This window comes from Passer montanus, unplaced genomic scaffold (assembly GCF_014805655.1).
Source record: "Passer montanus isolate IOZ18808 unplaced genomic scaffold, ASM1480565v1 scaffold15, whole genome shotgun sequence".
Lineage (NCBI taxonomy): Eukaryota > Metazoa > Chordata > Aves > Passeriformes > Passeridae > Passer > Passer montanus.
Window position 1 is genome coordinate 11,964,173 of NW_024362051.1, and position 21,392 is coordinate 11,985,564.

At 42.5% G+C, this 21,392-nt stretch overlaps 1 protein-coding gene across 4 annotated transcripts in view; it reads right to left on the minus strand.

The window, feature by feature from the left end:
- Positions 1 to 21,392, minus strand: part of SFXN1 (sideroflexin 1) — a 39,312-nt gene that overhangs the window by 3,194 nt on the left and 14,726 nt on the right. The window contains exons 1-10 of one of the 4 annotated variants that reach the window (XR_005626689.1): positions 18,695 to 18,768; positions 17,957 to 18,057; positions 10,032 to 10,206; positions 9,256 to 9,426; positions 8,069 to 8,167; positions 6,698 to 6,773; positions 6,055 to 6,140; positions 4,689 to 4,816; positions 4,133 to 4,182; positions 2,412 to 2,520 (exon numbers count right to left, since the gene is read on the minus strand). Coding sequence is in view for 3 of the 4 variants with exons in the window: in XM_039701288.1 (XP_039557222.1) it covers positions 4,133 to 4,182; positions 4,689 to 4,816; positions 6,055 to 6,140; positions 6,698 to 6,773; positions 8,069 to 8,167; positions 9,256 to 9,426; positions 10,032 to 10,195 (774 nt within the window). In the remaining variant the exon portion in view is untranslated. Of the gene's footprint in view, positions 1 to 2,411; positions 2,521 to 4,132; positions 4,183 to 4,688; positions 4,817 to 6,054; positions 6,141 to 6,697; positions 6,774 to 8,068; positions 8,168 to 9,255; positions 9,427 to 10,031; positions 10,207 to 17,956; positions 18,058 to 18,694; positions 18,769 to 19,359; positions 19,871 to 21,392 lie in introns of those variants that run through there. The other 3 variants (XM_039701288.1, XM_039701289.1, XM_039701287.1) reach the window with 3 other exon arrangements.

Below are 21,392 nucleotides of genomic sequence, written 5' to 3' on the forward strand. Positions count from 1 at the left end.
CAGAACACAGCTGCCATAAAGACACAAAGGGACTTTTAAAACAAAATAGCTCACGAGGTAAAAAATCACTTGATACAGTTGAGGAGGTTTTCAGTGAAGATGGTGTTTCTGCAAGAAGAATTTCTGAAGATATAGAAGCTGGAGGGGAAGATGGTGAACAAAAGCTGGGCACTGTTTGAGATTAGAAATGGACAAAGGAAATGTAGAAAGGTCAGAAGGACAAAGCTCAGGGCTGAGGGAGGTCACAGCAGTGTCTGAGGCAGGGAAAATGAGTCTGTGTGGAGCAAAATTTCTCCAGAGCCTGAGGGAGAAGAAACAATGTAGAAGACTACTTCTCTTTATTTTTTTTCCAGGAGTCAATCTGTAATGCAGAAATGAGTGCAGGAAGAACTGGGCAATTCAGCAATAACCTGCAACAGGAGATAACAAATGGGAACAAACAACAACAGCAAGAAGAGTGAAGGCAGCAGAGCTTTGCTGTTCTAGCATTCCCTAAACACTTCCATCTGACCCTCAGCTGAGATAAACTCACCCCAAATTTTCATTTTATGCCCTGGGAGAGTCCATGCCAAGAGGAGATGAATGCAAACCAAACCCTGCACTGTCTCTGAGAAGGGAGGGGGATGCTGTGCATGGCAGGGGAGTGTGGCACCCAAGGGATGTAACAGAAAAACTCCAAATGCAATTTTATAAGTGAAAAGGCTGTTGGAAGGTGCCCTGAGAGGAATAAATGGTTTTATGCCTTTGTCACAGTTAGTCACTGATCTGAGAGAGATGTCTAATACAGACTCCATAAAGAACATGGAGTTTATGTGCTGGAACATTTTTTGCCAACTCGATCTGAATTCCAGCCTTTATTTTTCAAGAATGTTACCAGGCTGCACTAATACAGAAAGCTGGTGAGGAAAAAGTAACACTGGGAGGTCAGAATTCAGAACTGGAGTTGCCCAGGGAACAACGTCAAACAATAAAATTCAAATACAGGCTGCACACCCCCACAAAGAGAGAAAACAGAGAAACTACAAGAGAAAGGCAGAAGAATTCAGTGTGTTAGAGAACTATCATTTAACTCAGGAAGAAGGCAGTTCCCAATGAATTAGGATTTAATTTCCAGATGTCTTTATGACATTTTAGTGGTTAGTGCAAACAGAGAAAATGGAGGAATTATAATTAAGCAAACAAAAGCCATAAGGAGAATCAGCTTTTCTCTAACTGCCTCCTTTCTTTGTTGGATATGAAAATCTGTCAGCTTTCCCAGGCCAGCTATGTCTGCTTTCAAAAAAATAAATATATGAATTGACAGTGAAATTAGGAATGTGTGGAGGACTTCAGGGCATAAGACATTCAAGAACAATGCTTGAAGGAAAGGCTTTCTGTTCTGGTTTTGTAACCATTTTGAATACAGATTTTAGCTGCAGATTAAAAGATCCCAAGGAGCTTGTTTCAAGGATGTATGAGGAAACTTCTAGAATCAACTTGGATGCTAATACAATTTGCAGAACAGAAGAGAAACGGTAGCTAAAGCTGTGTAAGAATGCAATAAAAACTAAAACTTTAGTGTTGATTGGAATTTTCTTAAGTTTATATGAAAAAAACCAATTTATTTCTTTAGGAGAAAAGTTACCTGTAAGTAAAACCTATAAACCCTGTGCCTCAGGGCAAGGCTGTTTATGGCTCCTCCTGCTGCAGCAGGTAAAATAACCTGGTTCTGTACAGAGCTGGTCAGGATTATGGCCAGAGGGGTAATAAAATTGACATTATGCAGCCTAATCAATTACTGTTATGCTGCATAATTACATAAACAGGCCCCAAAGCTGCTGCTGAAACCAATGGCAAGAAATAAAAACTTCTACAGATAAAAATACTTCTTCAAGGCAACTTCTTTTTGGAGCAGTAAATACGTGCTTGTGTTCCAAGAACATTCTTGAGGCATCTTCTAGCAGTAACTTCTGGGAATGTTGTTAATTCACACCAATGTCTTGGTGCAAAACCCCGTGGGAACGTGGGGGATGAGCTGGGCTACATGACCTACATCTTATCCCAAATATCAGAGGATGACAGGCTGCTCTGAGACCAACATCCCAGGAGCATTTCCTTCTCTCTGTCTTACTGCAGACCAGCTTTCTAATTTCTTTTATCATTTCAGAACCATTTTTCTATTTTTTGGCCTTGTGTGTTGCTTAAGAGGCTTTGGCAAGCAGTCAGGAATTATTTCCAAGAGTGCTGGAGAAGCAGAGGCCAAGGGTAGCGAGTTAATAAAGCAGTGTGGGGATGGTGGTGGAGTGCTGGCATGGGATGGTGCTTCTCAAACTCCATGAGGACATGCAGAAGCTGCTTGTTAAAAACGCAGCTCATTCCTTGATGGGTTTAATATTTACTACTAATCTCTACCAGGTGTTACCACTGGCTACCTGCAGAGCAGTGTTTCACCTGGCTTCAGTCTCTGAGGCTCAGGGAGAGGACAGGAGGGTACCAGAGACCACTGAGTAGTCACTGCAGAAATCGCTCATTTTGGCTGATCTGAAAAATTCACAACACCCTTATGTTGATTACACCACACAAAAACAACAGGCATTTGTCTCCAGACCCTGAGGATTGCTGCAATTTCTTCACAAATGTTATGGATTTGTCAGCTGAGGCAATGGCTTTGTGACACATCTTACATGTCAAATACATACAAAATAATTTTTTCCCTAATTTTTTTTTTTAACAAGGGTCAATTCTCCAAGCAATACATTCTCAAGAACATCACAGTATCACAAGTTGTGGTGTGTTTGGATACCCTGCAGGCTCACTTCTTCCAGGAGATAAAAGCAGCACACACTGATTTTTACCCTGAAACTCAAATGCCACATTTCCTGTTTTTACACCGTGAGCAAAAGTGTTTTCTGTTAACAAGTGGGAGGGAAGCAGAGCACTTTAGGGAAAAAGAAATTTTAAGATTGGAAGACAATCACAGAATGGTTTGGGTTGGAAGGGACTTTTAAGATCATCCAGTTCCACCCCCTGCACTATCCCAGGTTGTTCCAAACCCTTTCCAACCTGGCCTTGGACACTTCCAGGGATGGGGCAGCCCCAGCTACCCCAGGCAATCTGTTCCTGCCTTATAAATACAGAAACACTTTCAAGTGGGGTGTGTAACTGGGAAATTTCACTCTGCACAAGAGATATGAAGGGCAGAAACAGTCAGAGATAAAATTTAAACACTTTAGAAAGCTTTATCTTAGACAAGCAAAACCATTCAAAACAAAATCTCCCCCTGCTTGTCCTCCTTGTCACAAACTTTTCCAAGGCAGGGGCTGTTTTTTTTCCTAATTTTTTCTAACAGGAAGGAGACAGATTTTCTTAAGCTTCTTGGGTGGGTCTCACAAGCAGAGGCCTTGCCTGGAGCTCCCAAGTAATTAAATCAGTGATATCAGCAGTGAGGATGAAACTCCCTTTACTGGTAAAGAATTAAAGGGTTCCTCACCTGGATATCATTTCCCCTGTGTTAGACAACCCTGTAACTAATTCCATTATTGTTCTTTACCCTCTCATGCACACACAGTGCAGAATGTTGATGTAGGTAATGGATTTACCTACACCAGGGGTTTCACTTCACACTACATGAGCATAAAAAGAATAAAGGAAATAAGTAATCTCTGATAAAGAATGCCCATTCTATGCCTGCCCTGCACTTTACACCCAGTAAATTTGAAAGGGTCATTTTCAGGAGAGATTTTTACCATCATTTTTGTTTGCAAACTCAGATTGCTACTACAGCAGGTAAGTAAAGCCTCCTTACTGCTATCTTGAGAAAACCAGCATTATTAATTTTTTTCCCCCAATAAATTGTATTCCAAGTCTCAGTACAAGGAAGGTTTATTTCACAGGAGGAAATGTGCATTCCAAGAACAATTATAAAAGTAACAAGGATGTGCCTATTTTCTCAATGTTACCTTGCACTGTGACAAAAGAACCAAGTTATCTCTAAGAAAGGCAGAAGGAAAGAGACAGCTGTAAAGCAAGTTCTGCAGGGATGTCCTCCCACAGTGTTTGGGAGGCAAATATAAAGATTCAGGAAGTATTTAAAATTCATTAAAATATTAACTTTGGATATGGAATACATAGAGATAGATTATCTAAGACTAACCTTTAAAAAGGCTTTCTTTTCCAGGGCGTTCATTATGAATGGAGGAATAGCTGCAAATAAGATTTTAAAAAGCATTAATCTTGGAGAGAATGGCACTTTGTTTTCATTTTCTGTTTAGCTGAACTAATACCATAATACAATTTTCACAGCCTTTTGTCATTCACTGAGTTTTCATTTCCCATTACTAGTTGGTCTGTAAATTCACCATTTACAAAGGTGAATTCTCCCAATAAGCAAAACCTGCAATTTCATGAGTAACTAAACTTGAGCTCAGTCACTTGGCACTGGCAGAGCACCTAAACCAACTCCAAGCAAATGGAATTTGCTCCCATTCCTTTGCTATCAGTATCTTTCCAGCAGAAGCATCCCAGGAGCTTCCCTGCTGCAGTTCACACTGAGGATGTTTCCACATTTCCCTGGGGAAGTTCTTAACAGACAGGCAAACACTGCCTGGGGAACTGAAAGGTAATTTGAACCCAGAGGAAAATCACTTGATAGAACAGAACCTCCTCACAGCAGGGACTGATAATCAGGACAGCACAGGACTTATCCTTACCCATGCCAGGAGAAGCCATCAGAATCCTGGATATCACCACCTGGGCAATCGCCTGCTGAGCTGCTTTGGATGAATCACCCAGCCTTTTTCCATCCTCATCCGTGACAGGAATTCCAAACTGGAGTTCCCTGTTGAATAAGGGGTAAAAAATAAAGCAGTGATGGATGTGAACTGATTTTTTCCCCATTTTTTGTCACCGTATCTTTGTCCCTTCAAATCTTCAACTGCAAGAATTGTGTGTTTTATTTTATTTTCTAAGTGAGTCTGTTTGTAACACTCCTTGGCACAAAAAATTCAAAAGGCAGAGAAAGATCAAGGCAAAATATGTTGAGGAGTTACCAACTCAATATTTGTAACAGCAATCTGCTGCTTGAGTCTGGTCACAGCATTCCAAAGCAGAAAAAAAGAGGTATGATTTTTTTGTGTTCCACAGAAGGGAGAGGTCCCTTCACACATTAATTCAGAAATGTGGAATTTTCTGGACTGCTCTGGAAGTGGAGCCTGTCCTATCTGACAGCTCATGGAACACAGGAAGATTATTTTCACTGAGTTGAAACAGAAGGCTCTTTGAAAATTCCCCCCTGGCATTCCAGTCTGAGCTGTCATTTCAACCATGAAGAATACACTTGAAAGTATAAAAGGAGGCACAAACCAAACTCCGTTTCTGTAACTGCATTATTCTCTATTAGATCTTTTGCTCAAGTGCAGGGTTAGGTGGTAAACTCATACTGGGAGAAGCACAGACAACAGCAAATATCCTCAGGACTGCTCTTATTCTTCTCTTCAGATTTTACAAAAGATGAATACCACCACAGATCAACTTCCATTGTAAATACAAAGTCTAGATATTCCCTTTTTTGCCCATAACTTTGTGCTTATAATAGGATGGTATAAATTTGCTTTTCCCTACTACTATTCTTATTCCTATTCAGATCACAACACATAAAAAAAGTTTGTTTCTGACAAACTGCATATTTTTGTCACCTCAATGATTAAACAGAACTGCAGAGCCTGACTTCTATGACTAAGTTCTGCAGGTGGGATTTCAAGCACCGTTTTTGAAATGACTGTTTTTCCCAAGTGTAGCTGCTATTCAAAGGTCCCTGTGATCAAAGTTTTGAAGGAGCCAGTAATTGGTTTCTGAGATCCAAGACTGAAGAACTCTTTGGATATTTATCTGAAGAGAATGATTATGTTCTATTTTATAGCTGTTACAAACAACCAGTCAAAACCTCATGCATGAGGTTCCTGCAAGGTACTAAAACAAGCTAAAGATACAAAATGTGCTTTATTTAGTAACCTGCTGATCTACCAAGTGAACAACATCTTTTCTTCCAGCATGAGTGATCTTTGTTCTTTTTCCTACCTTTGTCTCATTAGTGGAATATTGATGCAGTTGGCAGAAGCAACAGCAGCAAAAGGAACAAACCTCCCTACGAGAGGTGAGACGCGCTGGAAAACACATGGAGAGGGGAGAAAAAAGGAAAATAAAAATGTACATCATCACTGTCTTTGTTGAAATGCTTCAGCAGCTAATGACAGACCAGACTTATTTCTTTTTCATTAAAATTCAGTGAAAACTCACTGGTGGGGCAGAGGTAGAACAAGCTTCAAACAAGAAATAAGTCATAAATGGTTCTCTCAGGAGTGAGCAGTGGCAGGAGAGTGGCAAAACCATTCTGGACTTAGTAGTATCACAGGGAAATGTAATTACAACTCCAATTAATTTTCCAAGTGCTATTAGATAACTTGTAAAGTGAAAAAGAAACTGGAAAAAAGGCACCTTATTAGATAGAGTCTCCATGAACCAAACATGGGTTGTTTGACAGATATGCATAAACCCATATTCTTGGAGAAAAAATAAAGTTGGGATCTAAAGAAAGGAGCAGCCATAACAACTCCACAGTGGGAGCTGTGCATGACACAGATACACCAGAGGAGAAATGAGCTGTGAGCTTCTCACAGGACATCACAGTTTAGTAAGAATAAACAAAGAACACCAGCAATACCTTTGCTAGTAAATTAAGTCCTAAGGCTGTAGCGACAGCACCTGTGGTGGCAGAAACATAGGCTGTTCCCAGCTGCCTAAAACAGAAATGAAAATGTCTGCACATGCACAACTACACTGGTGTCACTTTGAAAAACAATTACATTTCACACACATAGTTATGCCCCCCAGAAGTTAAATAGGCTTTCTTGTGCTACTGCAATGAGGTGGGGGTGGAAGAGCTAAATGGGACACTGAATTAAACACTTTGATTTCACTGGCTGTAAAAATCATATTCAAGCCACATTGTAATAGTGAATCAGGTTGTGCTGGTTGTGCATTGCTGCCTGTTCAGCATTTTCTCATGTACCTGAATGAACACCTTGAAGGGTTAGTTCTTTATTTAATTTCCTAATTGCTTAACCTAGTAAAATCAGTTTGGATTTCCAAGGCCATGTCTATAACAGCAGTTAAAATCAACCATACCAAACTCCATCCCATACACACAGACCAGCTGCAAACACTCAAATCCAACCCAACCTGCCCCAAACCACACTTTACATACTTCCCAGCTAGGAGGTGTCTCTATATGCTGCAATCCACAGTTTGCTCCCAGACATTTTTAAGCAAGTCAGCCCCAAAACCAGAAAATCAAGTACTGTAATTCCAGTTTTCTATTCATAGAATCATAGAATGGTTTGGGAGGAACCATGAAGTTCATTCCATTCCACCCCTGCCATGGGTAGGGACACCTTCCACTATCCCAGACTGCTTCAAGCCCCATCCAGCCTGGCCTTGGACACTTCCAGGGATGGGGCAGCCACAGCTTCCCTGGGTAACTGTGCCAGGGCCTTGCCACCCTCACAGGGGAGATTTTTCCTGTTTATCTAACCTAAATGTCCCCTCTTTCAGTTTGAGATTTCTTACTTTCTGCATCTATTTAGTCTCTTTTTCAGACATCAAGTAGAAACAAGCACAGACCAGCTGAAGGAATCTCTTTTTGTAAAAGAACCCTCAGTGTGGTGTGTGCTGGCACTGAGAAGGTGGCACAGTGACACAACTGAAGGCCCCCACAAAATATTAGCTTAGAAATATCCTGGCAGGACACCAAACTGATGAGGAAAACTTGCAAATGGTTGACTGAGCCCTGAAACACAGACTCCTGTTAAATACTAAGTGCTCTTGATCAAGGTGCTCAGGCTTGTCTTTAATGGCAGAAATTGAGTTCTCAGCTCTGCCCTTCTCAGACTTCTCATCTGTGCATATCAAACCAATAATTAATACAGATGGAAAAACTTATCCCTGTCTCACATCAAACTTCAATGCCCAACCATGTTCATGTATACCAGAGAGCAATTTCTGTTCATCAGAATGATGAGGTTCAGTGCCTGACCTGACAGTGATTGGGGCATCCCCACTCCTGTTGGTGTAGTTTACTATAGCATTGAAGGACTGGTTGACCCACTGCCAGAATAACACTGCTGGTGTCGTTCTTGAAAAGAGAAACAATTGTAATTATTATTATTAAACTCGCAACAGTTGAATTAACAGCACAAGAAAATGACAAATCAAGAAAAGCCACTGCAAGCAGTAACCATGCAGAATTTCTTGCTTATTTGGATAAAACAATACAGCCAGTGAGACACTGATACTTGATAGCTAGAGTTATTTTAGATGACGAATTTAAAAATCACCTAATTTTGAACATGAATAATAATGCAAAGAAAAGGCAGAGAGCTTCTCAAAGTGTTATAGATAATAACAGAACAAGCAGTTAACAGGAGGCAGTGCTTGGGAATGGGCACCTGTCCTGGGGGTTTGATTCATATTATTGACTGCAAATTAAAGCACACACGTTTTATAAACACCATCCAAAACTGAGGTGTGTGTCAGGAGTTTGTACAATCTCAGCATCCAAAAGGCTGCTGCTGTTTCCTCTGAGCTCCCACCAGTTCCTGCATCCTGTGTCAAAAAATGTTTCTAACATGAAGGCTGCTATGAGAGGCTCTGCTTCAATGGGTTTCACTGTCCTGTAGATTCCAGAACCACTGAGGAAATGCAGGGGAGCTATGTTTCTAACATGGAGGCTGCTAAGAGAGCACTGGCTCTGCTTCAATGGGCTTCACTGTCCTGGAGATTCCAGAACCACTGAGGAAATGCAGGGGAGCTGCAGAAACTCCACAACCAATGGCCATGTCCACAACAGTAATTAAAATCAACCATACAAATTGGATTGAAGCATTCCAAGTACTCACAGGGCAGACAGAACATCCTGCATGCCAGTAAGGCTGGAAATTCCCAGGGATCTCCTTCTCTTTGTCCTCCACACAGATGGGATTTTGGAACATTTCCCAGTTAGAGGGAAAGTGGGATGGTGAAGGAGAAGGGCTAAGGGCTTATCTCAAAACTACTTCTAGAAAGAACCATTAATCAACGTGAGGGAATGAGGAAAGAGAAGAGGAAAAGGAAGCAAAATTTCACATTTAAAAACATTTACAATAAATCTTTTGAAAACAACATTGATTTTCACTTTTCTAACTTGCAGGCAAACGTTTGATGTGTTTTACTGCCCTCTCTCACCTGTAGAAGGTCATCATGCAGCCTGTGATAGTCATGTTCATGGGCACCTGGGCGGACATTCGGCCGATCACGAACATCTTCTCCCCAGTGTCGGGGTGAAAGGCTGAATCATAAATGTATTTTGCTCTCCACAGCTCATCTTCTGTCAAGCCAGGTGCCACAATACCTTGTCTTGGGACAGGTTAAGAGACAAGACAAGAGCAAAAAGCACATGTGTTATAAAATGCTGCAAGCCCCCGTGAGAAATGTGGCATCAGAGGATTTGGGGATTTCACCCTATGGGAATGGAGACTCTCAGACACCTTGTAGAGATTCTTCAGCTTTTAAATGCATTGGTGAAATAAAAAGAATTAAAACTCCCAGCAGTGGTTTATGTTGGCTGAGTCTATTTACTCAAAGCTGCACTAGGTTTTAGAGCTAAAATGCAGAGCCAAAATCTCTGAGGTCATTAGTGTGAAACGATGAAAATTCACTTTGAGAGTATTTAAGACACCAACTGCTCCAAATGCCACACATAAGAGGAAGTTTTAAGCTTTGTTGTCATATTAACTACTTTCAGAATTAGACTCTTCTGTATCTCAGAGCCCCTAAGAGGGGCATAACTTCCCCATCCATTAGCAAATTTCATTAAAAATAAAAGGGTTTCAAACTCTGAGGTGGGAATAAGAAGTTGCAATGAATACAATGTTTAAGTATTTCCTTTTAAATATATCACCATGTACTTATCAAGGACTTGGGCTTTTTGGGGCCAGAGGTAGAAGTAGTCAATGTCATACCTGTAATCATGCACAATTTTTCTTGCATTTTCCAGTTTGGCATTAGATAACAAAATATTCCTGGGGTCTGTTACAGTGAAGAAGTGATTGGCTCGTCCAATGAAAGTGCTTTGATCCCATCGGGGCTCCTTGATGTTAATATTTAATGGGATATCTGGTGCCATCTTCAAAAGCTCTGCCAAGAAAACATCAACATTTGCAATTCAAAATACCACTCATTTCCTAATGTATCTGGAACCTGCAAGATGAAAAGTGGCCACATTTAGAGTAAAAAACCCAGAGCACAAACACCAAAGAATTTGCAGAACAGGGCTTTAAAGGGGTAAGCCCCAAAATGTTTATACATTATTTATGACATTTGTACAAATAGCTAAGGATGAGGCAGATGCAAAGGAAGCATAGAAATTTATTAATAAACAGACACACCAAACAACAATATATTAATCAGAAAGTACTTTACTTCAGTGATGAATTACTGTTTGTTGAAAATAATGTATTGAAGGGAATGAGAAATCAACTATTTCAAGAGATGCCTGAAGTCCTATAAAGTGTAGTGACAGATGAAATATTTAATAAAATCCAGTTAACTTCTCTGGCATAGCAAAACAAGACAAAAATTAGGAACACAAACCCACCAATTTATTTTAATAAATGTTATTTCTCTGAATCCACGTTTTTAACAAAACAGAGACTATATAATGCAACAATTGCTACATTATGAACACATGACCAGAGCTCCTAATGATACTTCAAAGATGGTTAAAGAACTACAGTGAAGCACACTGAAGAGTTGTGCATTCATGGGGCAAAAAGCCCAGAAAAGTAAAAATTACTTCAGGATGACTAAGTTTGCTTCAACATCTAATGAAAAAAGGACAGTCCCTCCATAGCACAAGTATATTTTTAACTTTGTTAAAAGAAATTTCTGCCACATATTCAAGAATCAGTGCGAAAAAAATCCTTCCCCAAGTAATGCTTGTTTCAAATGGCATAAAGAAATTGGATCTATATAAATCCATTTTTATATGTTTATAACTAAAGATCAAATTTAGATGATCTTTAAGGTCCCTCCCAACCCAAACCATTCTGTGATTCTGTGACACCAGAACACTAAAAGATCTGGTATAGTAGGGGAAACCAATCTTTTCCCCTTTAGCCACTCACATTTCCCTCACTGTTCAGTTCATTATTGTACAGCACTATTTATGAGCAGGATTATTTTAATGTGTACATCTCTCAACCAGGCACGCTGCAGGATTAACACAGACCATGGAAATGAAAAAAGACTCAGAGCAGATTTGGAGAACAGATTTCTCACGCACAGCATCTCAACAGGAGATGCTCCTTAGGTTTCTTTTCCTTTCTTAGTACTTTGCCATTAAAAACACCCTCCTGTGAGCAGTGCAGTGTTGTGAATTAATAGTCCATCTTCTGGTCTAAAATGGGAACTGCTAGTTCTGCAAAGCCCTATGAAAGCAAGTGCACTCATTTATTCAAACCCTCTTTTCCACCAAAATAAAGATAAAAATCAGGACATTAGGGCTGGTAACTTGTTCTGTGACTGCTTCCCTTATTTGCAGGAAAAGTTCAAGTGTAAATGTTTTTCTAATTAAATTATCCGTTTCATTAAGAAAGATTAAAGCTGCTTTAGGATAGCTTATGATAATCTGGTTAAAGCTGTCTAACGAATGCTGAATAAAGCAGTGCATCTATAGAAGCTTTTTTCTTTCTTTTCATTCTGGATAATTCTTTCTTTTCATTCTGATTAGAATATACACTACTGGGTTCTCTGGGAATTGCCTTTATTTATTTCTGATACTTCTGTCCACAAACCCAAGTCCCTCAGTAATAAGAAATCTAAACATCAAGGATCTGCCTTCACTGCAGATGTTCAATTCAGGATTGTTTCAGTCTGAAACAATCAGAAAAGGTGAATGTACAGAACACAGGAGATCAAACACGTTCACATCCTCCCTTTATCCCCTCCCCTCTTTACCTACTCTGTGTCTGCTCTGAAGTTCCTTGACCAAGGTGTGCTGATGGAATTTACAACCTTGGCAGGAAACTAACGCAGCAGAAAGATGTACTGGAGAGAAATAAACCCCTGCAGCTGCACAGCTGGGGTGAGCTGCTGGAGAGCGGCTCTGGAGTCCTGCTGGACAAGGAGCTCTCCATGACCAGCAGAGTGTCCTGGTGACCAAGAATGCCAACAGGATCCTGGGCTGCATTGGGAAGAGCATTTTCAGCAGGTTAGGGACTGATCCTGCCTCTCTGCTCAACCCTTTGAGGCACCTCTGGGGTGCTGTGTCCAGCTCTGGATCCTCAGGACATGGAGACCTGGAGCTCCTGGGGCCAGCAGAGGCTGCAGAGCTGAGGAAGGGCCTGGAGCATCTCCATGTCCAGGAAGGGCTGAGGGAGCTGGGGCTGCTCAGCCTGGAGAGGAACCCTCAGCCCTGGGTGTCCCCGGGTGTCCCTGGGTGCAGGGAGGTCAGAGCAGGGCCACGCTCTGCCCTGGGGCCCAGCAGTGGCACCAGAGGAAGGGGCAGGGACTGAGCCAGGAATTGTCCCTGCACAGGAGGCACAACTCTGCCCTGGGCAGTGCCTGAGCCCTGGAACAGATCTCCCAGATGTTTCCATGCCTTTGCTCCTGCTGCTACCCATCCTAGGCAGACTCAGCTAGCAGAGACAGGTCAGCACAGGTTTGGTCTCTCTTGTAAGTCTACAAAACAGGGTTAGTGCTGCTGCAGCAGCAAAAAGCAACCTAGCAGGAAAATGGAAAACATCCATTCATTCATGTGCTACAACAAAAAATCATGCTTGAAATGTCTGTGTCTGTTTAGAAAGCTGGGAACAGAGAACGTGGATTTCATGACTAATAATCTTAATAAAGGACATTCAATTCTGCATAGGATGGGAGTGTGGGACAGCTGGCCACTCTGCAAAAGGGTTAAATCTCCTGTAAAAAGGGGTTTAAATTTTAGGTGACAGCTATTTAAACCCATTTTCTTCTCTCAATGATGTGGCTGACTTGCCCTTTTAGCAGGTAGGAACAATGCTGGTCTACAGAACTTAAACTAGACATGCCCACAGAGAAAGAGGAGATGTCACACACAAAAGGGAGTGTAAAAAAAAAAAAAAGTTGAGAATAATGTGATTTGGAGACAGGTAAAACTTGCAGTGAAGTAAAAAAGGTGGCTGAGTTTGCCAGTCACGGGACTCTGAATCACAGACCTGTTACAACAGTGCCTAAGACAACCAGGGAATTTCTGTCTTGAAATCTCAGAAGTTTTCCAGCAAAATATTTTTACAACAAAAGCCCTGTTTCTTGTTTTAAAGACAGTGCTACTCATGACTCATCAGACCCATTAGTAAATGCTGAAAATGGAAATAAATCCCATAAAGCAAAACCATAAGCTAGTAAAGTGCTGATATACTTCAAAGGGATCTCCTTATAAAACAGAATGTCCAACTATAAAGTAAGAGTGTGAGTGCACAAAAAAGGTTTAATCAATACATTGTCTAACAGCCATAGTCATCATCATAAATTAGATGGCTTTTTTTAAGTTTCATTTTTTAATTTAAACTGTAAAACTGTAAGAAAGAGGGGCAACACCCTCAATTTAAGTTGCTGCAACACTATTTTTACCTACCTGCCACCTTAATTTTCAGATACAATTTCAGAGGGGAACTGCTGTTTGCATAATCCATTCAAATACTTAACAATAAAAGCACTGTAATAAAACTACTTAAGATTTAATTATTATTTTAACTGCAATGCTTTGTCAAGGGTGGAACTCCACTACTTTCAGTGATCTAATTTTCCCTCTGTACTAAGTGTGCCCAAGATTTAAGTTCTCATTATCCATAATGAAATTCGGTACAGAAAAAATAAAGGACATTAGGATTAAATAAAATTTAAATAAATCCATATGGACCTTAAGATAAGTTGAAAGTTTGCAAGGGAACTGGAAAGCAAAAGCACAATAAAGACAAAGATAAAACTGTTTGCTTTTTTACAGTCAACCAATGAAGGCAAATTACCTAACCATTAATTAATTAATTAAGGTGCCTATATATGTAAATACCTGAATTTATTGTTGTCACCTGCTGCTACGCAGCAAACACCAACTAATCCTGAAATAGGATGAAATTTCAATCAACAGCACCTTTACTTTTAATGTGGAAGCAGCAAAATTTCCCAGGGAGTTGCTCTTCTTCACAAACAAAGTCATAAACAGAGGATTTGGGAAACAAAATGAATTTTACAAACACATCAGTTGTTGTAATAATCCATACTGAAATGTCACTTCGAGGTAATGTTCACACAGGAGGATCAGCAGTACTGGAGAGGATAAAGAATGACATTGTAACAGTGAAACAATTAACAACTCTCATGGAAAACATGCAGTAAGGGAGAAAATGACCCATATTTTCACTATTTCACATAACAGAACCATTAGGAAGGTATTTAATAGAACCACTTGTACCTGGAAACCCTGCAGCTGTTTTCCCCAGCAAATTAAATCAGCCCTGAAGGCTGGACTATGCTCTCTGGCACATTCATATCACTAAACCCTTTCAGTTTCCAAACTAGAGCTGCGTATCCAAAGTGCCTGTGGAGCAGAGCAGCTAAATCCTGCCTCGTGTGTGGGATTGTCTGGCTGAGCATCAGCTGTGCTGGACAAACCCCGGCCCCCTGAACAATACCAGGGGGCATTCTCGTGACCAGGGACATTTTTTGGCACTCTTTGTCTCCCCAGCACTCACACAGAGTTTGATTATCCACCTGGAGCTCCTCCTGTGTATCACATTTTCAGAGTCATAACTGATGGTGAGTTCATAAAGTTTTTCCTCAACACAGGGCTGTGTTTTCCTCCAGTGAGGAGAAGCTGAGAGAATTGGGAATGCTCAGCATTTGTGGCCTTCCAGGGAGCTCACAGGAAAAATGAAGAGAGACTTTTCACAAGGAGTGACAGCACAAGGGGGAATGGCTTCAAACTGAGATAGAGTAGGGTTAGATTGGGTATCAGGAAAAAATCCTTCCCTCTGAGGGTGGTGAGGCACCCAGGCTGCCCAGAGAAGCTGTGGCTGCCCCTGGATCCCTGGAAGTGTCCAAGGCCAGGCTGGACAGAGCCTGAGGTACCCCAATTTAGTGGAAGGTGTCCCTGCCCACAGCAAATTTCTTTCCATCTCTGATCAGATGGAACCTTCTGCCAGTTCATGCTTTAAAGTTTAATAAAGTTAATAAAGGGCTTCGGAATAAGTGAGAGTGGCCTGCCTTAACATAATAATTACATATAAAACCTGCACAAAGTCTGATCAACAATTTTGGTACAAAGGCTACATTTAGATTTTCCACAGAACCAGCAGAAGACTTTAAACCTTGTTTAAAGGTTAACAGCAGCAGTTGCAACAATTATACAAAATGCAGATTCAGGAGTTATCAGGAGTTCAACTCTCTGCTGTTCCTTTACAAAGTTCACTATCTTTTAAACATCACATTTGAAGGTCATGCAACGACTTTTCAAACCAAAGCAACAGTGAGAAGAGTAGCAATGACTATTTATTTCACACAATTTTGAACAACCCAGATACTTGATAACTTATTTTAAACTGTGTTGCATGACTGAATAATCCAGATGGGCAAATGATCTGGGAAATTCTGGGCAACTTAAACTCATGCAGCAATGCACAAATGAGAAAATGCAGCTTTGCCACCTTCCTTGGAACCATTTATATTTTCTTATGTTATTGACACCTTGTATTTTAACCCAAGCCTGGAAAAACTCCACTCCAAAATTAAGAATTTTTGCCAGTTTCTTTACAGTATCAGCTAAAACTGGGACTAGAGTGACAGAAAAGGAAATTTTCTGTCATCTTACATGATGATGTAAGTGTGAACCTAGGGAGAAGTCTAAAGAGAATTTCACATCCAAAAGCAGGGCAGATATAATTGTGATATGCTTACTGTGACATTTGACTTCTTGGTGCCCAGCTCCCAACCTGCAACCTGCTACAAAGCACGGGATGAGCTGAGTAATCCAGCTTAAAAAAGAATTCCAGCCAGCCTGCACAAATGCTGAAAGAAAGGTGTAACTTTTGTGGTGTCTTTTACCAGGACTTAGACCCATAAGTTCTGGTGAGGTAACAGTGCTCAGGTCAGATAATGATTCACAAAATCTTCTAGAGACAACTAAGAATTTTTTTTTTAAAGAACAAGAGTGAGGCTTTTCCCTGAAAACCCAATAAAAATAGAAGATAACAGCAGAACTTACATCTTCACAGAATCCTTTAGGATTCTTTAGAATAAGAATAGTTCAAAAGTTAGAGCCAGGTGCTGCTGATATTTCATGTGCACTGAGAGACAAAAATAAGATTTGAGACACTTAGGCCCCTACATCTCCATTCTTTAAAGCAGTCCCTTAACAACCTGATGTCCAGCTGTCTTGTTATGGGAAATGAGATGCAGCCTGGAAAATCTTGAGGGTGAAAAAAGTACCTGCTGCTAGAAAATGGGGAGAACAGTTTCTTCCTTCTCTTTGTAAATCAAAGTGCCCACAGGTGCTTGTTTTTGCAGAGCTGAGTTCTTCTGAAACATTTGCCACTTTGATAGAGAAATACTCCAGAGTCCTGCTAGGCCTCTTTATCCCTCAAGTAACACACTGTTCCTTTTCTGGGGCTCCTTTGTCTGAACAAACTCAAGATTTTTCTTTTCCAATGCCTAATTTTCCACAATGCCCACCCAAAGGGCTGCTATGTTGGCTTAGTAGAAAACACAGGAAATAAACCTCCCTCTGATTAGGAAAAAGTGACTTGTTCTACTTTAAAACTACAAAATATTGGCAAAGCAACAGCAGAAAGGCAAATCCATGTTTTAATTGCTCTGGCAAAGAAAGGAACACGAGGCCTTCTCCAGGGATGTCAGTCATGGCAGTAAATTAGTTCAAATGGGATGAACTAATAGACTTTCTGGGGAAAAATGCACTTTTGTGTGGTGGCAAAAGAGCCCATGTGAGACTTATCAGGCTCTGTAAGCAGTGGTATTCCTCCATTTGCAGTGCATTTGCTGCCACAGTTTTAAAAAAGCAGCACAGCTGATGACTGGGAGTCTGATGCAATGTACTTACACCAAATGTTAAAGCCACTTGCCAAGTTTTTCTTTCTCAAAGCACCTTCCACCAGTAAAATGCCTATTTAAATCACCAGGGAGGGAAAAAAAATTGTCTGCACTATGATTTTTCCTACTGCAATCCTAAACGGAATGCTGGAGAAAGCAAAGCATGGCAACACTACAAGATGCTTGGTTTTTCTTTTTTTTTTTTTTTTGCTTATAAATGTACATCCCACTTGTAGCCTAGCAACAAAAGCAGCAGCCTGGGCGAGATGAGCCTGCTGCTGGGGCTCTCTCCTCAAAACAGGAGCCATCTTTGGTGTGTAACTTGACCAGAGATTTAGAGATTTCATCATTCTGCATTCAAACCAGCTCCAGATGTTTGAGGTCCCTGCAGCCAGCTCAGCTCTGCCAGCTTTGCTTTGCCACCTCCTCTCCCACTGCACGAGGCACGTCCAGAGATGCCGCACGTGTTCACCTCATCTCCACACAGGAAAATAAACCTCCTTTGCTAACCAAGGTTAGTGCAACCTCTGATTTCAGTCCTGACTGCTGCAAGCTTGTTTCTGCTCCTTGTGTTTTAACCCCCACCAATAAACTACTTTGGCTCTACCCCAGGTGTGTTCACAGCCCTTTTTCACTGTTTCATGTATCTTTTTCTATCCAGGTGATATTTTAATTGCACATTGGTACAAAGCCAATCTTCACCCCACCCACCAGTATAATAACAATAGATTATTTATAATTCAGTAAAATTAAAAAAAAAATTAATACTCATATTTAAAATTCTGTCTCTGACTACCAGGTGTCTGACCTTGGAGTTATTTGGCGTGTTCCTCCCCTGGAAATGATGATCCTGCAGCAGGGAGGCTTGTCTCTTGCAGGCCTGGAATCTGTGCTGCTGTCACGCAATCCCTGTGACACAGACAGCGCTGCTCAGGGGACAGCCAGTGGCCAGGGCAGGTTTTGGGAGCTGTTACGTGTGCAGGGAGGAGAGGGCTGTGACAAACCCACACTGCCAGCATCCAGCTTCCACAGAGACAGGGCGGCACAAGGGGCTGGGACCCTGGGGAGGTGACAGGGGTGGCACACAGCGCTAGGCCCTATGGAGGGGATGGGTTGACACATGGGGCTGGACCTCTGTGGAGGGGACAGGGCGACAAAAGAGATCAGGGGCTCTGCAGGGTAACGGAGGGAGCTGGGTCCCTGTGGAGGGGCCTGGGGTGACAGATGGGGCTGGTCCCTGTGGAGGGGCTGGAGGAGGCAGACCCCTGAGGAGGGAGAAGAGCTCACAAACAGATCAGGGCTCTGCAGGGGTAACAGAGGTGACAAATGGGGCTGAGCTTCTGCGGAGCGACACGTGGGGCAGCGACACTGCGATGGGGACAGAGCAACACCGGGGGCTGGGTCCCTGTGGAGGCGACTGAGGTGGCAGATGGAGCTGGGTCCCTGCCTGGTCAGCACAGCACCGCACCGGGGAGTGCCAGCGGCTCCTCCGCCCGTCCCCGGCCGCAGCCCATCCCCGCGGGCACTGCCCGGCCCCGCTACTCACCCGGCCGCCGGCCTCGCGCCGCGCTGGCCCCGCTGCCCGGAAGAGCCTGGCTCGGCGCGGCGGGCGAGGGGCCGTGCGGGCAGCGCCCGGGGCCGCCCGCGCCTCCCTCAGCGCGCTGCCCTGGAGGTCCGGCTCGGCTCGGGGTGGATCGCGGTGCTCGCACACTTACTGCCGTTAATTATTTAATGGAATATCCCGTGCTGGCGGGGACCTGCTGGGATCGTGCTGGAGGGTCCCACTGCTGGCCCCTCACAGCCGCAGCAAGCCCACCGTGTGCCGAGAGCGTTTGCCAGACAAACGCTGCTTGTGAGCTCTCTTGGGCTTCCCTGTGGAACCAGCCACCCTCTGAGTGAAAAACCTTTTCCTAATTTTCTCCCCTGACACAGCTCCAGCGATTCTCTCGAGTCCTATCACTGGTCACAGAGGGCAGAGATCCGTGCTGCCCCTCCTGAGGAAGCTGCAGCCCCCAAAATCACAGAATCACGGATTATTCTGAGTTGTGAGGGACCCTTGAGGATCATCGAGTCCAACCCGGAGTGTGACCCCGAATGGGCCATACAGGGACCGTGGTGAGGTCTCCCGTCAATCTCCTCCGGGCTGCACTGGATTGGGATTGTTGTTTCAGGGTTATTACCAGAAACCCAAGCCACACTAAGCCCCCAAACCTGGTGATGAGGGACAATAAATTGTCATGTGTGAGGACAGCACAGCTCAGGAGGCTGCTCTGAAGTTCACTCAAGTACGAGGCTTGTCACAGCACTGGCACCTGAGGGAGGAGATAAAAAGTGCATTAGCAGCCAGATAAGGAATATCCCATGTCACTGTCACCCTCTGCTCACACACATCCCTTCCTAGCCGGGCTCCCAGCCCGTAACCCTGGTGTGGGCACTGGGAAGGCAGTTCTCAGGGCAGGATGTGTCTTCATCTCTATTTCAGCAATCCAAAGCTGCTGGCACCCAGAAATGATGCTCTGGATGCAGCTGTGGAGGAGGAAAGCGGCACAGGGACAAATGGTGGCCTCCCCACTGTCATTTTCCCTCTTCCTGTTATTCCCAGAATGGCTGGGCTGCTGCAACAGTAGAAACACTTTGGAATTGCAAACCTTCTGGTTTGTTTTTTTGTTTCCCTTTTGGTTCATATCAGTCCTGTGCAACCTGCTCGCTAATGCCCAGAGTCCACTAATTCCAGGTGTCCTGGGTGACACTGTCCCTGGGCAGGCACAGGGGGAGAATTGTGATGAGCAGTCCCGTCCCGTCCCATCCCGTCCCATCCCGTCCCGTCCCATCCCTGATGCAGGGGGACACATGTGCAGACATTGTGGTGCTGTGGCCCCTTACAGCCTCCAAACTGAGCTCGTTCAGCTCTTTTGTGGACCAGAATAACACAGAGACAGATTGCAAATGCCATCTAAAGTCCAGCCCAGTGATCTTACAAATTCCCATTGTAAGATCACTGCTCTGTCCACAGGTCAGTGGAGGAGTGGCAGCTGTGCAAGCAGAGCAATCCTACTCTTCAACCCTTTGGATGCAGGACTGATCTCCCTCTCTCTGCTCATTGCTTACTCATACTGAATGGGAGTTTTATATTAAAAAGCCATTTTATATTAAAAAGCCATGACTCTAACTCTACCCAGGTATCAAGTGTTTGTGGAGTTGTACTTACTGATAAAAGCTTTTCTGTTAATACTCAACTTCTATGAAATGATACATATATATATATATATATATACAATAAAATAGAATTATGTATGCTGGAGTTTGTTTTCAGTTTTTAATCGAAAACCAACTCAGTTAATGATTTTTAATAAAAAATTAAGAGTCAACCTTCATTCTGACACAGCCACATCCAATCTCAGATGTCTCCTGTTCTATTCCCACCATGGCTCCACAACTTAAATCTTAGAGATATAAATATGACAATTGCAGCTGCATATATATCAAGTGACAGTCCATAATGAAAGAATAAAAATTTGCACTGCACAACAAAATTTGTGCAAAATTTATATATTTCCCTGCTAATGTCTAATTCTTTTTAATCTTGTCAGTCAGATCCCAGTCTCCATGACCAGTGACAGATCCAACACGGATACATCTGTGGTGGTATCTGGCCATAACACTTGTTGCTAAAAAACATGGCAATGACTGAGCAGGAAAAACACCTTGTTCAGGAAATGGAAACAGCTGGATGTTGTGCAGAGAAATAAATTAGTTGTTGTTGTGTATAACAGGGGTTGTTTTGTATGGTTTGCATTCTGATGTGTTCTGCCTGTAATAATTTCCTTGTATGTCAAAGATACCAACTTGTTAATCTGATTTAAAACCACATGTGGACTTCTCTTCATGTCACAATTGAAATTCTGCTTGCAGAGTATTTAATGTGGATACATGAATACCTAAATTCTTTCTCCGAGTCACTTCATGCAAAGCTGCATGAGTTAATAGTTTGCTCTGTGCTCAGTGCAGATGGTTTGGAGCAGCTACATAACTTCTCTTTCACTGGACGAGTCATTTCTCCCATTGCTGAGTAACGAATCTGATATTTTGCCATGAATCTGGAGAAGGCTCGAGATGGCTCTGAGCAATCACCAGCAGTTACTCATGAGCTACAAACTGAAAAGCAAATGGGTGAACATGTGTAGTCACAAGGAATATCTGACCTCGGACTCTATGTCTTTCTTCATCTGCACTAATTTTCACAC